Source organism: Petaurus breviceps, unplaced genomic scaffold (assembly GCF_028583685.1).
Source record: "Petaurus breviceps papuanus isolate PSGF00001 unplaced genomic scaffold, PetGlider_PUasm1.0 140, whole genome shotgun sequence".
NCBI classification, from domain to species: domain Eukaryota; kingdom Metazoa; phylum Chordata; class Mammalia; order Diprotodontia; family Petauridae; genus Petaurus; species Petaurus breviceps.
The window spans coordinates 33,345,555-33,366,645 of NW_027185698.1; the positions used below are offsets into that span (position 1 = coordinate 33,345,555).

At 37.3% G+C, this 21,091-nt stretch overlaps 2 protein-coding genes across 2 annotated transcripts in view; both read right to left on the bottom strand.

Annotated features, from left to right (window-relative positions):
- TMEM128 (transmembrane protein 128) overlaps positions 1-21,091 on the bottom strand; it is a 480,334-nt gene that overhangs the window by 222,232 nt on the left and 237,011 nt on the right. The gene's annotated exons all lie outside the window — the stretch shown is intronic.
- STX18 (syntaxin 18) overlaps positions 1-21,091 on the bottom strand; it is a 132,277-nt gene that overhangs the window by 43,403 nt on the left and 67,783 nt on the right. Inside the window, exon 2 of the mRNA XM_069069938.1 lies at positions 2,311-2,378. Within this exon, the coding sequence (XP_068926039.1) occupies positions 2,311-2,378 (68 nt within the window). The remainder of the gene's footprint in view (positions 1-2,310; positions 2,379-21,091) is intronic.

The following is a 21,091-nucleotide window of genomic DNA, read 5'->3' on the forward strand; positions in this document are numbered from 1 at the left end:
ACAGTGCTGTTGTTGCAGGGGTCTGGGAACCTTTCTGTTGGTTCAGAAGCCCTGAAGAAGGATTTTCTTGTTGTATGTTTACAGAAATCCTGGGAGAGGGTTTTGCTAAAGTTTTCAGGGGTTCTAGGACTGTTCTACAGGCAGAGGATGAATTAATGAAGAGACTTGCAATGTATCTTGTGGCCTTGCTAAGCCTTGTCTCCCCAGGAACTAAGATTTCTGAGAACTTGCCTCTTGTCAAGATGAAGAAAAGACCTCCATCTGGGTATTAAGTGCTGTGTTTAAACTTGATGTAACTCTGGGGTAGATTGAATTGTGATCCAGGGGTGGGGAACTTTTGACCTTTCTGTGCTCTGTGATTGAACAAATGAAGGTACTTTACTTATGTTTGGAAACTAATCTCCATTTGAGAAGAGGGGCTTTGTGGTGGACTAAATGAAGGTATAGCCTAGGGGTGGAGAAGTATTTAGACCAGGGACTTTGTAATTGATTGAATGATTGGAAGGTCCTGTGGTGGGGTAGTACTTGGAGATTATTTAATCACACTTAGTAAATGCTGTATTTTGAATGATGTCATGTTTCGATCCTCTCTGTTCTTGGTTTGTCATTGAATAAAATGGAGAGCACCTATGCTGGTATTTTGAACCTTGGGAAGTTGCCTTTCCTTGGCATTATGTTACAGTACAATGTTTCACATAAATTGTGAGGTAAGGAAAGAACTGGCTACTGACTACCATTTTAAAAAATATTTTCACACAATTTCTAGTTTCCACTTTGGGGCTAAGAGAATTACTGTTATAGCCAAGAATTTTTAAAAAAATCAACATTTTAAAACCTCCCTGCTCTCCCCCTACCCCACACACATTTGGTCATCCAGAGTCAATTAGCTATTTCAGCTTCTTTAAAATACTTATTTTCTGGTTTTGTGAAACAACAAATAACATGAAAAATAACAATATTCATTTTACAGTTATATAATTGGATATATAAATTCAATTATTTATAAATTATTTATAAATTTCAGCCATTAAGTTTAGACAGACAAAACTGTAGGTGTTATGTCATAATTTGCCAGAAGCACTGCATTTCTGCTCTTTGACAAATAAAATGTTTATATTCTTGCTTAGGGTGTTGAAGCATCTCTACTATTTTTGAAAGTTAAAGGAAACTGCTACGTTTAGAATATAAGCCCTTTTCCTTTATAAAGATGCCACATATAAGATAATTTAAAAAATAAATTGAAGCCTATTTTAACAGGCAGTATAGTGAAAAGAACACTGAACCTTGGTCTGTTTCTCACTTCTGATCCTTACTAACAGTACAACTCTGAGTACATGACTTACACTCCTGGAAACTGGTTTTCTTACATTTAAAAAGCATTACCTGCCCAATGTAGTTGCTGTAAGGGAAGCATTTTGTAAATCTCAATGGGCTACCTAAACAGAAGTTATCAACAGGAGACATGAGGTGGTTTACAGCAAGGTGAAGAGCAAAAGAATCTGCAATTGGAAAAGATCTGGGGCTCAAACTCAAGGGCTAAAATGATGAGCTGTGAGAGCTCAACACAAATTTCTTCACCTCTCTGAGCCTTGGCTGAATGATTATCTGTAATATAAGAATAATAATATAAAAGCTACCTACTTCACAGGGCTATTGTGAGAAAAGTATTCTGTAAATTTTAAACACTATAGAAATGAAAGCTATATTCCTTTCACTGATGTCAGTCAACAAGCATTTATTAAGAAATTATGGCAATTTTCAGAAGAAGAATCAATGCTATTTATAGCCACATGAAAAAATGCTCAAAATCAGTACTGATCAGAGAAATGTAAATTAAAACAACTCTGATGTATCACCTCATGCCTACCAGACTGGCTAATATGACAGAGAAGGAAAACAATGAATGTTACGGGGATGTGGAAAAATTGGGACACTAATGAATTCTTGGTGGAGTTGTGAACTGATCCAACCATCTGGGAGAGCAATTTGGAACTATGACCAAAGGGCAACCAAACTGTGTATATATATCCTTTGACCTAGCAATATGACTACTAGGTCTGTATCTCAAAAAGATCAAAGAAAAAGGAAAATGCCCTATATGGACAAAAATATTTATAGCAGCTCTTTTGGGGTGGCAAAGAATTAAAAATAAAAGGGATATCCATCAATTGGGGAATGGCTGAACAAGTTGCGGTATATGACTCTAATAGAATACTTAAGAAATGACTAGCAGGATGGTTTTAGAAAATCCTGGGAAGATGTTTGTGAATTAATGAAAAAGACTTATGACAAAAAATGTTATTTACTTACCTATAAGCATTAATGTAATCTTTCCTGTGTTCCAGAAGAAAGTCTCTTAATTTCCCAATATGGGAAATCTAAAAGAAAAAAAAAAGAAATACTGTGTTTATTTAAAGTAAATTTTGAATTAATTTAACTGTCATTCTCCCCAAAATGTACAAAAAGCCATCTCTATCTACCTTCCAGACAATAAGACGGTGGAGTTGATGCTCTACGTGTTAAGTTAAAATATCAGGGAGTTCAGTCAATAAACTTACCAATTTGGAGAATTCTTTTTTTAACCTCCTTGGTATCCAACTTTGCTGGCCCTGGCTTTGGCCTTGGACTACTGGTTCTGCTTGTTCCCTAAGATCCCAGAATTCATCACTCCCAATTATATATGATTCGATTCAATTCAGCTCAAACTCTGCAAAAGTCACTAAACTGAATTGATGTCACTCAGTATAACTCCATAGTGCATGATATCCTGTGGATTCTACTTTCTCATTACTTCTCATATTCATTCCTTTCCTACCATCCTAGTCCCTCATTACCAACTGCTTATAAATAATAGCACCACAGTCATCTCTCAGCCTATAGTTCCTCCCTCTACAAAAGGGCTTTAATTTGCTGCTGTCAGATGAGTAAGCTTTATACAGAGAGATCTGTTTAAGTTCCTGCTTTGCTCAAAAATCTCTGGTAGCTCCTTATTGAATAAGAAGTAAAGTTCAAACTCCTTAGCCTGACATTCAAGGGCTCCCAAAAGCTGGTGCCACTTTACCTTTATCAGCCTATTCTTCGTTGCTATATATATTCTACATTCAGGCTACCCTGTATCTCCCAAACACATTATCCTTTTCTACCAATGTTCCTTGCTAATGCTGTTCCAAATACCTGGAATGTCCACATTTGACCTGGTCAATTCCTAACAATCCCTGAAAGCCCAACTCAAATGGAACCCCTTTCTATGAAGCTTTCCCTAATCCCTTTAGTCAGTAATGAGCTCAGGTAGTACTTTGTTTTCAACTCTATACTATATTTATCTAGTATTACCATGATTATATGAAAGCAGGGAATATTATTTTACCTAAACTTTTTTATCTTCCATATTGCCTAGCATAGCAGTCTGTGTATATAGTAAGCACTAAGTACATTTGTTGAATTGAAAGGCACAAAAATGAAAATTTACGAAGTCCCTGTTTTCTAAGAGACGGGTGAGATGTCCCTAAACAACTATGACAGGATGGAAAAAGGTTACAGGAGAGGTCTGATAGTTTAAAGGGGAAAATCACCTCCAAGTGGGGATAAGAAGAAATCATGTGTTGCTTTCAGAGTTTTTTCAGGAAGGTAATACATACACCCCCAAGTCCAGAAACCACAAACCTGTTTTAAAGCAATAACTGTTCAATGCATTACTTTATACATGCACTCACAGAATTTATCAATCTCCTGTTTAAGACATCTTCCCTTGCTGCCTATCACACGTTCTAGGATGATGGAATTAACCAGTAGGAGGAGTCTTAGAGATGGCCTAGTTAAGCTCCTCTCCTTCAAGGCAACATTCAAATGACTGATGCCTTTCATCAAGCCCTGATCCCTTCAGTGGGAAGTTCCTTTTGCTCCACCTGATCTACAGAACTTCCTATGTATGCATCCTCTCAGATATCCACTGCACCACCTACTGGTAGCTGGAAGGATTTCTCAGGAGGTGAAGAATAGATGGGGAGGGCAGGAGTGGGAAAATGACAGTAAATGCGCCAGTAAATGACAGTAAATGACCAAGACAGGGAAGGGGGTGAAGCTACCAATGCTGTTAATCTCTCTGATGGGAATTTCAATGTGAAGGGGTCAAGGTAATAACTTCGAGATCTCTACCAGGTAAAGTTTCAAAACCTCCCCCAGAAGGTAAAGGAATCTACTCTTTTGATTGGAGACTACTCCTTAAGATGGTATCAGAGACCAAGGATATATAAAAAAAAATTCTAATGGTCATGAGGTTGTAGAAACTGAAATCTAATGACATATATTCATAAAGGATTTCTTTACGTGAAAGATTCTGAGCACTGTCACACTTCATTAAAGAGAAACCTGTTCTTATAACCTGGGTGATTGTGTTAATTCATTGTTGCCATGGAAATATAGGCTTTTGAGAAGATTGGCTGACTTAGGGAAGGATGAGAATAAAATAGAAAAAAAAGCATTACAGATTTCTTTATTTATGGATTAAAACATAATTCTAAATAAATGTCTATAATATTCAGAAAAATGCTTTCATATTCTCAGATGAGTAAACTCACATTTGGATCCTTATTAATATGAAGTATTCATTTAAAATTTTATTTTGGGATTAATCTTAAAGAAAGCATTTAGCAGTGATAGAATACATTGTGTTATGCATTAGAGCCTAAAAATATTAGGGTCTAGGAAAGGTATATTTTTCTGTAACAAAAAAACATTGGAGCACAAGATTTAAACCATGGACATTATATAATACACCTCCTCTCTCACCCACCCAAACATACACACTTTGCACATGAGGAAAGCAGAACTCAGCCAGATTAAGTGTCTTGGTTCAAGGTCACAGTGTACTGAGAGTACTCAGTCTTCTAACTCCTAATCAACTGTACTTGATAAGAGGCTTACATAAATATCAGAAGAGATAAAACTCCTTGCCACTTTTACAGATTTGCCCTGGAAGAACAAGGTTTAAGACATTAACAAGTCATAGGCAGAAAACAGTGACTCGAAGTAATGAGTCATGTAAGACTAGATAACATCTAGATCCTAATTTGAAAGACAACTAAAGCAAAGAGTATAAAATTTACTTGCCTTAGTCACCGTGCTCATACAGAAATGAGCGCCTAAGAAGTTCCTTAAATGTTTCACATAGAAAGAATGACAAAACTTAAGGTGTAAGAATCCTAAGAAATAATAGCAACAACTGACATTTATGTCCTACTTTTAAGCTTTGCAAAATGCTGTATTTTTGTGTGTGTATAACATACATACACACATATACATATAAACATTTTTATCTAATCCTCACAATAGTCCTATGATACAAATTATAAAGGAATCATTCTCATCTTACCAATGGGCAAACTGGGGCTCAGAGAGGTTAAATGAGGTTTCCATGGTCACAAAGTTATTAAATGCCAGAGTCAGGAATTGGGCCTTGTTCTCTCTTGACTATACGTCTAGCAGTTCAAGCTCTTATTTCTGTGGGGACCATTAAGTTAAGTGACTTGCCCAAGGTCCTAGTAATTAGTGGCAGAATTAATATCAGAACCCACAATGATGTCAAGAAATTTTAAAATATTACATTTGCCACTGATATTCTTGCATTTTAATGGGCACTATCCTTTTAATTTTGGGTGCTGTAATTAGAAACTAATAAGAAAAGCAAGAACATTAGTGGCATCAAAGAACTGAGAAGTAATTAATGAAGAAAACCATGAAAAAAATCAATAAATTCAAAACATGAATCCAGTCCATAATGAAGTACAGAAAAAGACTAGGTGTTTCTCAAGTAAGATACACATAAAGCTCAAACAGATCAAAAGACATTAAAGGTAAAGGCAGAACTGAATGAAGTGGGCAATCCCAACAAGCACTGACTCATCATAGCCCAATTTATTAAGTGTCTATTATGTGCTGAGCACAGTGCAAGATGCCAGGATACAAAGAAAATGAATGAAACAATTCCTTCTCACACGAGCTTATTATTCCTCTGAGAAGACAATGAGGAAATAAAAGTACATAAAGAATAAAGTTAAAGAGAATAAATACAAAGAGAGTAGCTAAATATGAGGAATTTTGAGAGGAAGGGCACTAGGTGTTCGACAAGATCAAGAAAGGTTTCAGGCAGAAGATGGTACTTGAGGTGCATTGTGAAAAGGACTCTGTGATTATAAGATGAGGAGGGAATGCATTCCACACATGGTAGACTGACAACGCAAAGGCATCAGGTCAGGACACAGAGTGTCAGGTGTGAGAATGAAGAGAAGGCCAGCCTGGCTAAATCAAAGAGTGTGGTAGGTGGGTGTAAAGTACAAGGAAGCTGGAAAGATGACCATGTTTCCCCGATAATAAGATCTATCCTGAAAATAAGCCCTTCCCTTACTGTGTAAGATTCCTCTAAAATATGCCCTCCCCCTAAAATAAGCCCCATTGAGATTGCTACTGTAGTGAAGGTGATCCCCTGCGCTACACGCTACCTTATGGTACCCTCTGTATGCACCAACCCCCCCCCCCCCGTGAAACGCACACTGTGCTCCGAGCTGCATCCAATCAGAGCTGCAGCAGTGAGCGCGTCATCCTGTTCTTTCCCAGTGATTTGCTTGCTGGCGCCATTGAGAGCAGTGCCGCGGAGGAGAGCTGAGGCAGGACAACAAAAGCCCTCCCCTGAAAATAAGCCCTCTGGTGTTTTTCTTCCCAAAAAAATTAATAAGACAGTGTCTTATTATCAGGGAAACACGGTGAGTTAGGATAAGATTGTTAAGGGCTTTAAAAGTTAAACAGAGGAGTTTATATTTTATCTTGGAGGGAAAACAGAACCACTGAAGTTTACTGAGTAGGACAGTGATATGGGTCAGATCTTCAATTAAGGAAAATCATTTTGGCAGCATTATGGAGATTAGACTGGCATGAGGGGAGACTTGAGGTAGGGAAATCAATAGTTGGTGGCTGCAAAAATCTAAGTGAGAGGTGATAAGGGCCTGAATTAAGGTGGTAGCTGTGTGAGTAAAGAGAAGGAGTTGGGATGTTTGTATATTTTTTGATTATTCAGTCTTTTCTCCTTGGGATACAACTACTTCACTGTTGTACATACATGTCCCCTTACCCCCAACATTTGTTGCAAGACAGCAAGAATGTGCAACGAGGTCCAGTGATTTACATGTGCCCAGTCTGTATGAGAAGCTTCTCCAGGTTGGCAGAAACATTTGCCAGAGTTCTGTGGACTGCATAACCTTTGAGAAACAGGGTTGCCTACATGACAAGAGACTTCAGAAAAGTAAAGTAGGAAAGACTTGGAGGTGTTGTAATATAAGACAGTGGAAGGTATGGAATGCTCACGTAAAGAAAATCACAGATCCCTGAAGTATGGAGGCATAACTTCCTAAATCCCTAAGCTGGAATTATCCCCATGAAGTACTACTACTTTAATGAATGAATGATGTGCACCAAAATCAAAATGAAATATGCTAGCAGATATGACACAACAGCCACTAGATGGCAACCCAAGTTTCCCAGCTACAGAATTAACTTTCTAACAAATGGTATCTACACTTGGTCTTTCAAAGACTTTTAAAAGTCCCTTTCACCTTTCTCTTTTGGTCTAAAATCAAGGGTTCACTTAATAGTGATGATATTTTAATCAGACATGTTCTCCCTCTTAGAAAATAAGTCTTCTAGATGAGTGCAAGCAGATTTTAAACTGTGGCACTTAAGGATGGCTCAGTACAAAGGAAGTTGTGCCCGATTGCCATCTGTTAGCACAGGCAGCTTGCAAAGCTTTGTTTACACATGCAGACTGCAGTACAGTAGGGCTTGCCTCCCCTCCCCCCAGCACACATTGTCAAACAAAACTCCTGCTATAAAGCTGGGAGTACATTCCTCAAAAGACAACTGCTGCTTTAAGTATATAAAGAGTTCAAAGCAGTTGACAAGTATACTTTTCTTATCACAGCAGTTGCTTGACTTCCTAAAAAACACCAAATTATAGGATTTTTGTTCTCCTAGAACACACTGCACTTGCAACAAAGGACTAATTGATTATGAAACACTGAGCAGTGATTTGCATAATTTGCCTCTGCAAGAAACTAGCTTTGTGTAAGATGAAAGAGACTCCAGTAGGCCTCAATGGAATGTTGTAGAATATTCCCTTTGACACAATATGATTATTTCAAATCAATCAACAGGCACAGCATGATGCTCAGTTTATTATGTTACCAAAAACATAGCTATAGCAACCACTGTGGTCTTCACACTTGGAAACTACAGATAAACAAATTTTTACAGGTTTTAAAGTTTCACATTGCCAACAAAGTTTAACTTTATATTCCACTAAATACAACTTAATTTTAATCCTCTTCATCTAAACTGATAAAATACATCAACACCAACAATGGTTAAAATTTTAAATCTGGAGTTTTTCTAAACTGAAGAAACAATTCATAATGTCAGAGAACCACAAATTTAGAACTGAAAGGAAATCTCGGAAATCACTCAATCCAAACCTTTCATTTTACAGAATGGAGAAAATAGAAACCCCAAATAGGTAAATCACTTGTCCAAGGTCATATAAGAAGCTGGTAGAAGCTGGTTTTCCTCCCACCTGTTTGATCACTTCTCCATTTCCTTTACTATGTCATTATCCAAAGCAGCTAGGTGGTAAAGTGCATATGGTACTGGGAGTGGAGTCAAGAAGACCTGAGTTCAAATCCCGCCTTAGATACTTGTCATCTTCTGACCCTGGGCAAGTCACTTAACCCATATGCCTCAATTTCCTCATCTGTAAAATGAAGATAATAGCACTTAACTCCCAGGGTTGTTGTAAGGCTCACATAGTGACTGCTATATAAATTTTAGTTATTATTATTATCATCATCATAAATCCTAACTATGGGTGTTACAACTATACATCTAGTTACACAGCTACAACAAAATATCCAGTTCTGGTGTCTCTCTTGAGCTCCAGTACCATGTCATCAACTTTCTATGGGACATTTTAAACAATTTGTCCTATAGGCATCTCAAACTCAACAACCTCCAAATAAAAGTCACTACCTTCCCCCCAGCCTGCCCCCTTACTTCACTGTATTTCTTCTGAGAGTACCACCATCTTTCTAGTTACTCATGTTTGAAACACATTATTTTTGACTCCTCAATTTCCCTCAACTATAGATATTCAATCAGTTATCACATCTTGTCATTTCTACTTCCACAACTCTTAGATTTGCTGCCTTCTTTCCATCCACATAGCTACGTAGCATCCTAGTAAAAATACTCATGATCACCTCTTGCCTGGACTGTTACAATGGTTTCCCAGTGACACTGACTGTCTCAAAATTTTTTCCTCTGTAATCTATCCTCCACACAGCTGCCAAAAAGTACTGGTCTATGTCACTCCTCTATTCAGTCAACTCCTGTGACTCCCTATTGACTCTAAAATCAATAATTATTTCATCTTTATTTAATTTTTTAAAAATCACTAATTTCTGTTAAGTTTAACAATATACATTAGTAGCAAATTAATGTATGAATATAATTTAGAAATATAGGGGTGCATGATCAAAATTTATTTTTGCTGATCGAGGTGAGTGACAAAAAAAGTTTGCAGATCACTGTTCTAAATGATCAATTTGATAGTCTAGTGAACTATTTGGAAGGAGAAAAATAAAACCACCATACTATAGGCTGTTAGTTATCATACAAAAGTACATGTATTAATCTTCTAAGTACCTTTGACCTCTAACCACAAAAATCTACAAAATAACATACTATATGATAATAAGTTTCTATTTTATATGTTAGAGTTCACACATGCTCACTGTTAGCACTGAAAATGTAACATTGTTATTACAAGTTCATTGTAAAAACATTTTTGCAAACTAAATACAGAATAGATAGTGTATCTTCACCAACAGGGTTCTAATTATTTTGGTACCTTATGTCTTGTTTCGAATTTATCACTTGACTCATCACAAACTTTCAATAATTCAGGTGTCTTGTTTAGAAAATAGGCATATTTATTCCTCGTATACCTCCAAGGATATTATGAAAACTAATAGAGACAACATTAAAATAGAATTAATTCAACATCTAGGATACTGAGTGTTTCAAGCATATTTAAATTGTTCTCCATTACATTTGATCAGTGCCCATCTATATAGTATAAAAATTTCAAAGAATTACTTTAGAAAATCTTAACTATTTTTCAGAAAGAAAGTAACAGGAAGGACTGTCACATGAACAACAAGATGGTGGACTAGACATTTTCTCTAATTCCCATGACCTCTTAAAACACTCCAAAGCAGAAATTTTACACCAAAGATAAAGCAACTTCAGCTGTTTCCAAGGTCTAGGACATTCTGAATCCAAAAGGATAAAAAATAAAAACACAAGAGCTAATGCTCACTGATTAAGACCTCACTTGGCACCCTTTCCCTATCTCCCAAGGATATAACACAGACTTATATCAAAACCTACTCCAACATCCCAGGCCTTCCTCCCTCTTTCTAATGCTGCTATGGAGACCCCACCTTCATGCTAAGTCTGTGGAAGTTTCCTTGAGTTTCAAGAACCAGCCTGACCACAGTCCTTCAGGAGCAAAAGCCTGCAGGAGGCTGCAACCTGGAAGCATCAGTGTTGCAAAATTCTAAACTTCCAGTGCCAGCAGGATAAATAAGCTCTGAACTGTCAGTGCCAGGTCAGAGAACTGACGAACAGAGGAAGTAGGACAGGTCACCATGACAGGGCACTATGTATGTGGGAGTCTATGCAGAACTCCACCAGGCCTGAGGAAAAGAGCAAAGTACCCAGCAAGGACCAGTTCGAGCCCACCCAAAAGTTAGGTGGGGCAAAGACCTAGACTGGTGAACTGTGAATTGCCCCATGTGAAAGAAGGCTGAGATACTTTGAGATATAACCTCCAAGAAAACCATAATCAGGGGAGAAGAGTCTAGAAGTGATAAGGAAAATAAGGGAGGCTGGAAGTATCCAAGATTGAAGGAAGAAGATATCTCAAAGACTTGGAACATAAATAGATAAATCAGCAGGAAAAACAGTAATAACTGAAGGAAATGTGAGGATGCCCACTCTCACCAATATTATTCAATATTGGATTAGAAATGCTAGCAATAGCAATAAGAGAAGAAAAAGAAACTGAAAGAATCAGAATGGGCAATGAGGTAATAAAACAATCTCTTTTTGCAAATGATATGATGATACACTTGGCAAATCCAAAAGATTCAACTAAAAAGTTAGTGGAAACAATATTTTTAGTAAAGTAGCAGGATATAAAATAACCCACATGAATCAACAGCATTTCTATATATCACCAACAAAACATTACAAGAAAAGATAATAAGAGATACCCCACTTAAAATAACTTTAGACAATATAAAATACTTGAGAGTATACCAAAAACAAATCTAGGAACTATATGAAGACAATTATAGAACATTTTTTATACAAATAAAGTGAGATTTAAATAAATGGAGAAACATTAATTGTTCATGGGTAGGCAGAGTCAATATAATAAAAACGACAACTTTATCTAAACTAATCCATTTATTCATGCCATCCCAATTAAGTTACCAAAAATTATTTTACTGGGCTAGTAAAAATAACAAAATTCCTCTGGAAGAACAAAGGGTCAAAAATATCAAAGGAACTAATAAAAAATATAAAACAATAAAGTTTGACAGTACCAGATATTAAACTATACTATAAGGCAGTCGTTCTCAAAACCATCCAGTACCAGCTAAGAAAGAAGAAGGTTGATCAGTAAAAGAGTAGATATATATAGTAGGAAATGACTGTAGTAACCCTATATTTGACAAATGTAAAAATTTAAGTTTTGGGGTTAAGAATTCATATTTGGTTAAAAAAAAACTGCTGGGATAGCTGGAAAGTAGTCTGGCAGAAATAGGGCATGAATATCATACCATTTTCCAAGATAATGTCAAAATGGATACATGTCCAATATATAAAGGGAGATATCAAAAGAAAATTTGAAGACCACAGAGCATATTACCTATCATACTTCTTGTGGATAAGAGAACAATTTATGAATAAACAAACAACAAAGGAAACATTTGAGCTTCAATAAAACAGACAGTAACACAATAGTTACAGGAGACTTCAATATCTGTTAGTTTGGGATAAGTATAACAGAAAGATAAACAAAAGGGAAAATATGGAAATGAACAAATTTCTGGAGAAACTAGACTTAAAAGACTTATATGATGCCTTCTGAATGGAACAGAAAAGGAATATACATATTTTTCTGCACTACATGGAACTTTTACAAAAACTGACCACATCTGAAGGCAAAGAGATGTTGCAAACAAATTTAAAACGTCAGAAACAGTCGATACAGCATTTCCATACCATAATGTAAGATTAGAAATTGGTTCAGGGACTACAAACAAAAGAAATAGATTCAATAGCATTTCTATATAACAATAACAAAATGCAAGAAGCAATAAAAAGAAGGGAAATCCTGTTCCAATAAAATATTTGGGGTCAACCTCACAAAGCATAAAAACACTTAGATTCAATTACAAAGTACTCCTTTAAGAAAGAAAAACCTAAACAGCTAAAGGAATATTCAATACTCACGGACAGACCATGCCAATATAAATAAAATTATAATACTACCAAAATTAATTTACACTTTCAATGGAATAGATTAGACAAAGGAAATCCCAAAACAAAAGAACTCAATAACTCCAGTGCTTGATAAAGTGGAAACATAAATTATCTAGGGAAAAACTCCCTGTTTGATAAAAATGGAAAGCAGTTTGGCATAAACTAGGCTTTAGTCCAACAGCTTACAACACACTACACAATACATTCTAAATGGATGTGACCTTAATTCTAAAGAATATACTATTTTTAAAATAAGAAGAGAAATAGCTCACAAACACAGCAAAGGATAAGATATGTATTCTTAAACAAAAAAGACACAGAGGCAATTATAAAAGATAAAAAAATAACTCAATTACTTGAAACTTAAGTTTCTGAACAGATAACATTAATATATCTAAGATAAGAAAGAAGTGGTTGAATGGGGGAAAATCTTTATCAAATGTCTCTCATAATGGTTTGCTATCAAAGATATATAAACAATTAATAAATATAGAAGACTAATAGTTATTTTCTAATAGATAAAATGGTCAATGGATAAGAGCCAACAGTACTCAAAAGAACTGCAAAGTTTTTAAAAATACATGAAAAAATGCTTGGTTTTACTTCACATTCTGCAAACTGGCAAAAATGACCCAAAAAAGTCAATGTTGGAAGGGTTGTGGAAAGAGAGGCACCCTAATACATTGTTGGTGGAGCTATGAAGTGGTGCAACTATTTTGGAAAGTAATTTGGAATTATTCAAATAAAGTGACTATAATGTACATACTCTTTGAATCAGAGACTCCATTACTGGGCCTAAACCCTAAAGAAGTCATCAATAAGAAGAAAGTTCTTATACACTCCAAAATATTTATAGCAGCACTTTTTGTGATAGCTAAAAGTTGGAAATAAAGTAGATGCCCATCAATTAGGGAATAGACAAATTGTGGCACACAAATGTAATGGAATATTACTGTGCTAAATAAGAAATTATGTATATGATGAAAACAGAGAAGCACGGAAAGATCTATACAAAACTAATGCAAAGAAAGTAAGCAGTGGCAAGGAAACAATATACACAGAAAATACAATGTAAATGGAAAGAATGATACACCAAAAATCAAAAGTAAATATAACAAAATTCTAAAGATCAAATGAGACTCAAATAAAAACACACAAGGAGATACCTCCAACCTACTATCTGTGGGGGTCCACAGATGTTACATATTGCACATGTCTTCAGACTTTTCTACTGTATCAATCAGTTGTGGGGGCTTTTTTTTTTCCTCTAAAATATTATTCATCATATAGGATAGATCTCTGGAAGGGAATGGGAAGGGACATATGGGATTCTATGGTGAGGTAAGAAACACAAAATACCAATAAAACATTGAAAAAAAAGAATAACAGGAAGTTAGTTTTAAATTACTGTAATATATTTGGTAACCTTAATCTTACTTTTTTTGTTCCATTCCTTCACTCACATTTCACATATCTCTCTCCTATTATAACCTAGTAAAGGAAAGGAGAGATATCAAACAAATAATTGCTGAAAGTCAGATCCTATTTACATTAAAATTATTAGATAGAATCTTGATTTAAATTTGCCTGAAGAGAGCAAAAATTATAAAATCTTAAGAATGAGAAGGAAACTGAGATGTCATCTAACCCAGTTTATTTGTATTCTTTCTAAAACATGACTTGATCAAATAGCCTATTTGCACACTTCTAGTAATGGAGAGCTCGCTGGATTTTTAGGTAGACCATTCCACTTAAAAACAGATGGAAAACAGTTTTCCAACTGTATTGAGCTGAAATCTATCTCCCTATAATTTTTACCCACTGATCCTGGTTTGGGATTCTAGAGAAGTATTGAGGTCTAATTGCTCTTTTACTCTTTTCCACATGAGAAACCCCCACATACTTGGAGATAGCTATAATGTCCTTCAGATCTTCTTTTCTTTTCTCTCTCTCTCTCTTTTTTTTTAAAGCAATTGGGGTTAAGTAACTTGCCCAAGGTTACACGGCCAGTTTTTTTGTGTGGGTGATCCCAGGTCCTTCCAACTTCGGGCCAGCGCTCTTCCTGTGCCACCTAGCCACCCCCAGATCTTATTTTCTCAAGTATAAATCTCCAGTTCCTTCTGTCTCCTATCTCTGTCCTTGCACTGCCTGTTCCACATTCCACACATGTATCCCCTCCTCATCACCAGTTCTTAGAATCCCTTATTCCATCCTTACTGAACTAGTAAGAGGTGGGGAAAGGCATATAGCACAGAGCTGTGATAGAGAAGTAAGGAGGAATGCAGCTTGAGGGAAATAAAGAGATGGCTGTCCTGGGCACTCTCCTTAAATGATGATCCTACAAAAAGCCATCCAATAAGAGGGAGGGACATTCTAAGGTGTGAATTCCAAGGCTGAAGTGATCTTCTAGAATGAAGAGAATTCTGGGGAATGATGGAGAAATCCAGAAGATTATAGCCTGCTTTACTACCATACACAATATAAAAAAATACATTATATACAAAATAAATACAAGATTATTTGGGCAGGGGGAGGTGGTGAGCTAGCCATACAGGCACCCCGATGAACCATCATATTCTGATTTCAGTCACTAATTGATACTGTTTGGTCCGGTAAGCCAAAAATCTACCTATTTATGTCGGCACCATTCATTTTTCCATCATGTCCACAAGAATATCATGAAACTTTATCAAATCCTTTGTTGCAATGAACCTATGTTGCCTCAATCTAGACAGACTTCATGGCATAGTAGGAAATGCCCTGGATTTTGCATCAGAACACCTGTACTCAAGTTTGGTTCTATCACTTACTGGCCATATGACCTTAAAACAAATCTCTTAAGGTCTCTAGGCCCAAGGGGCAGGAAGCCTAGCCGAAGCAGCAAAGAATCTAGAGACAGGAGGCACCATGTGCCAGGCAAGTCAACCAATAGTTTATTTTTGTTTTGCTTTGGAGGCAATCAGGGTTAAGTGACATGCCCAGGGTCACACAGCTAGTGTCTGAGGCTAGTTTTTTTTTTTTAAAGCAATGAGGGTTAAGTAACTTGCTGAAGGTTACATAGCCAGTTATTTCTGGGTGTGGTGTTGAGTATCTGAGCCCGGATTTGATCCAGGTCATCCCGACACTGGAGCCGGTGCTCTTACTCGCTGAGCCACCTGGCCTCCCCTAAGCAATTGGGGTTAAGTAACTTGATCAGGGTTACATGGCCAGGTGTTTCTGGGTGGGTGCTAAGTGTCTGAGCCCGGGATTCGATCTCCAGGTCATCCCGACACTGGAGCCGGTGCTCTTACTCGCTGTGCTACCTGGCCGCCCCTCTGAGGCTAGTTTTTAACTCAAGTCCTCCTGACTTCAGGGCTGGTGCTCTATCCACTGTACCACCTAGCTGCCCTTCAACTTATATTAACTCAATCATCCTCTCAGACCCTAATGGAAATAGCTAAGACCCTGAGCCAAGGAGACCTGGCACGGCAGTACAGTCCCAGCTCCCATAAATATCAAAGAGAAGAGCAATTATTACCAAGAAGGTATTCATCATCTCTGCCACCAGCAATAATAACAATGGTTGACCAAATGCCACTGACAGGCAGGTAAGCACTAGAGCCCTGGGAATAGAAGTATGTGTACACCACAGCTTCTGCTTCCAGTCTGGCCCCCATCACCATCCTTCAGGAAAGCAATTGTCAATCCAGGGCCAGTGAGCTAGCACAGTGGACACAGTGTTGGGCCTTGAGTCAGGAAGACTGGGGTATATCTAGCCTCATACACTTACTAGCTGTGTGATCCTGGGCAAGTTACTTAGCCTCTGTCCACCTCATTTTCTCCCACTATAAAATGGCCATAAATAACTCCTACTTCCCAGAGTTGTTGTGAGGATCTAATGAGACGATATTTGTAAACTACCTAGCACAATGCATGGCAGGTAGCAGGTGCTATACAAATACTTATTCAACCTCATCTTCCCTTTCCCCAACCATTGCTGAGAATTCAGCCTGATGCTGCCTCTAAGGATACACCTGTCCATGCCTCTTTACTAGTTATAAGTACTGAAGACTCTGAAAAGAAAGTCCTCAACACCAAAGTCTTTGTACTAGTTCAACACCAGATAAGATGTTTCTTGTCAATGAAAGTGACAATAAAGATGTATTACTACCTGCTATACCCTAAGAGCTACTGGGCCCTGTAGTTGAAAGCTCCTACAAGATGTGCTGTCTCTCCTTAACAAAACGTGGGATCCTTGAAGTCAAGGAGGAGCGTCTTGTTTTTCTGTTTGTGTTTCCAGCACTTAGAAAAGTACATTTGCACGGTGCTTTTTCATTCATTCATTCATCCATTCAATCTCATGACTTGTAAAATGGGGATGATACTTGTACTAGCTACATCACAGTATTATTGTGAGGAGAGCACTTTGGAAGCAATAAAATGCCATATAATTCTACCCCAAAAAGGAAAGGAGGTTAAGTCTGGCACAATCTGTTTTGAGTGAACCCATCCTGCTTCTGAGGAAACAGTGTTTTCTCTTCTAAGTGCTCAGAATCCATCTGTTTTAATAATCCTTTACAGACTTTTTTTCTGGGAAAATTACTTGGTTTTGAAAATTGGGACATTTGCCTGATTTTAGTCTTTTGGCACCTCCTCGCTTAGTCTATAATTTCTTGAAGACTGTGGATTAAGGTTCTATTGTCACATCTGCCAACTTATTCAAACAGGTAGGTGATTCTTTTACCACTGTCTTTCTTATTTTGAGCTTCAGAATCCCCTATAAACTATATGTTTTTCTTTCTAATACAGTATAAACATGATGCATCTTGATGGAGAAGACATACAAAATAAGAGTTTAATCACCCTAATCACTACTTCCCTTTAGACTCTGATGGAGACTGAACCTAAACCCAAAGGCCTTCGGAATCAAAACGTCCCACAGACTAATGTCCCTATTTCCAGCCCAGGCTCCAAAGTCATAATCACGGTGAAGAAACTGAGCTCTTTTGCCACCAACTTCTATAGGCCCAAGCACCTCAGGAGTGGCAGCACAAACATTTCCCTCCTCCAACCTCTACCCCTCTTCATCCCCCTCCCCCCTCTTCCCTGCCCACCAAGTAATCATTTTTTGTTTTTGGGTTTGTTTGATTTTCTTGGAGGAGGGAAGGCAAGGCTATTGGGGTGAAATGACTTGCCCAAGATCACACAGTTAGTAAGCATGTCAAGTGTCTGAGGTCACATTTGAACTCAGGTCCTCCTGACTCCAGAACTGGTGCTCTATACCCTTGTGGAGATGGGCCCTGGCAACTGCTTCTACAGGTGTTACAGTCCTGCTTCCTCAGGAGCCACAGCTACTGAAAACCTGAAAAATAAAACTCTAGACACTAAAGTCCTTGCCATTGTGAAATGGTGCAACATCAGAAATGGACAGGATTTTATCAGTGGAAAAGACATTAAAGATGATGCAGTACCATCTGCTTTGCCACTTAAAGACCACTGGACCTTTCCATGTGACTTGCAGCTCAACCTTCTTCTATGTGTTACATTAGTCCTTGAGAGCGGGGTCTGTCTTAACTTTTCTCTATGTATCCCTAGCTCTTAGCACAGTGCTTTGCACATTGTGGTGCTTAATGAATGCTTTTCATTCCTTCATCGGTCGCTTTTTTCTCAATACACTTTTCTCCATTTGCCAAATCAAATACTCAAATGACAGGTTATCTATCATAGATGCAGGAAATTCTTGTCACACTGCTAGGCTGGCCTTTGGACAACAGTCTGGTGGCAGCCTTGCCCTCAAAACATTTCTGGCTTAATAGACACTGTCAGATCTTTTGGAATGCTAGCATATATCTGAGAATCCAAAGTCTCCTCAAACATCTTGTCAGTGTAAGGTAAGACTTTAAAGGGTCACATGGTATTTAGAAGATAACAGCAAATAGAAGACATCGTACAAGGGCGGCTTGGATGATTAGGAGGCTAGAAACCATATCTTATAAGAAAGAACAGAAGGAAAAAGGTCTATTTAATTTATTAAAAAAAAAAGGCATGGGGGAGGGATCTGGAGGGAGATGACAAAAAACTACCAATAAATATCTTAAAAGCTTTTATGACTAAGTTGTCATTTGATGAACTAGTATAGGTAAGATAAAATGCATTGTATGCAGCTTGAAAGGGAAGAATTAGGACCAAATGGGTAACAGTTTTAAGGAAACATGTTCAGTGTATAAAAAGTATATAATCAATAAAATTATGCAAAAATGGAATAGGGCTGTCTTTTGAGATAGGTTCTAATCAATACAAGTATTCAAATAAAGGACAACTATTTGGGGAGTATATGTTATAATAGGTATTCACATAAAAGACAGTTTTAAATAAGCTTTAAAGTATCTTCAAAATCCCCAAGTTCCTATTTCTTTTAAGTATATCATCAAATTTATTAGGTACTTGGCTTCAGACCTCATCATTTAGCTCTAAACTGCTCTCTCCCAAGTTACTAATGATCCTTTAATTGCCAATTGTAATGGCCTTTTCTCAATCCTCATCTTCTTTGACCTCTGTTGTTCACCATCTGCTCTTTGACAACCTCTTCTCTTTAGGTTTTCATGACACTACTTTCTTTTTTTGACTGCTCGTTTTCAGTCTCCTTTGCTGGATTTTCATCTAGCTGATACCCACTAACTCTGTGTGTTGCCACAGGCCTCTCTCTGTCCTAGGCCCTTTTCTCTTCTCCTTTGATACTATTTTACTTGGCAATCTCATCAGCTCCCATGGATTCAATTATCACCTCTATGCTGATGATGCTCAAATTTACTTATTCAGCCCTAGTCTCTCTGCTGACCTCTGGTCTTGCATATACAATTACCTACTGGACATATCAAACTGGATGCCCCATAGATGAGTTAAATTTAATGTACACAAAATTCAACTTGCTATCTTTTCCCTAAAAATCCTCCCCTCTTTCTAACTTCCCTTATATTGTCTACCTTTTCCAATTGTCCTTTTTGCCACCAACATCTACCCAGTTACCCAAGCTCATAACCTAGATGTCATTCTCAACTCCTCACTTACTCTCACCTTCCACATATCCAAGCTGTTGCTAAGATCTTCCAATTTTACCTTTGCAGCATCTCTCACATATACCCTCTTTACTACTCTGACACTGCTACCATCTTGGTACAGGTCTTCATCATCTGGACTCTTATAGTAATAGCCCACTGTTTGGCTTCCCTGTTTTACAAGTCTCTTTCTATTCCATTCTGTCCTCTACTCATCTATCGAAGTGATCTTCCCAAAGTGCAGGTCTGATCACATCACTCTCTCTGCCCTGACCCCCTACTCAAGAAAATCCAGTGGCTTCTTATCACCTCTAAAATCCTCTGGTATTTGAAACCCAGAATTTGGCATTATCTTTACTGTCTTCTTATACTTACCCTCCACATACCCTACAATCTGGTGACACCAGCCTCCTTGTGCCTTGAACAAGAAACTCTATTTCCCAATTCTGGGCGTTTTTACTGGCTGTTCCCCATGACTGGAATGTTGTCTATCTTTGCTTCCTCTGAATCTCAGCTACCCCCCCTTCTATAGAATACCTTTTCTCATCCTCCATAATTCTAGTGCTTTCCCTCTTTAAATTATTTCCAATTTACTCTTTATAGAATTTACCTGTACGTAATTGTTTGCACATTGTTTCTGCCAATAAATTGGGAGCTCCTTGAAAGCAGTGACTGTCTTTTTACCATTCTTTGTATCCCCAGCTCTTGGTACTGTTGCCTGGCACAGAGACAGTAATAAATGTTTACTGACTGACATGTTTTTTAAAAGAACAAATAGAACAAATTTCTAATTTTGATATTATTTCCATGATTCACAGGAACACTAGTAAGTGCCCTCAACTGCCATCAGACAATCTTCTAGAAAGTAACATAAACATGTGGTATATGAATAAAATGGAATACTATTGTTCTATAAGAAATGATGAGCAGGTGGATTTCAGAAAACCTGGAAAGATTTACATGAACTGATGCTAAATGAAGTAAGCAGAACCAGGAGAACATTGTACACAGCAACAATAACACTGCAATGACCAACTCTGAACTTAACTCTTCTCAGCAATACAATGATCTAAGCTAATTACAAAAGAGACAAGACACAAGATAGAATATGCTATCCACATCCAGATAAAGAACTAAGGAGTCTGAATGCAGATCAAAGCACACTATTTTCTCTCTTTTTCTTCTTTCTTGTGGTTTTTCCCTTTTGTTCTGATTCTTTTTTCAACAACATGACTAATGTGGAAACATGTTTAATATGATTGTACATGGATAGTCTATATGAATTGCATGCTGTCTTTGGAAGAGAGGTGAGAGGGAGAGAGAAAAAAAAACATGTAACTCAGAGTCTTATAAAAGTGAGTGTTGAAAACTAAAAAAAAAAAATTTAAACAAAGAAAAAC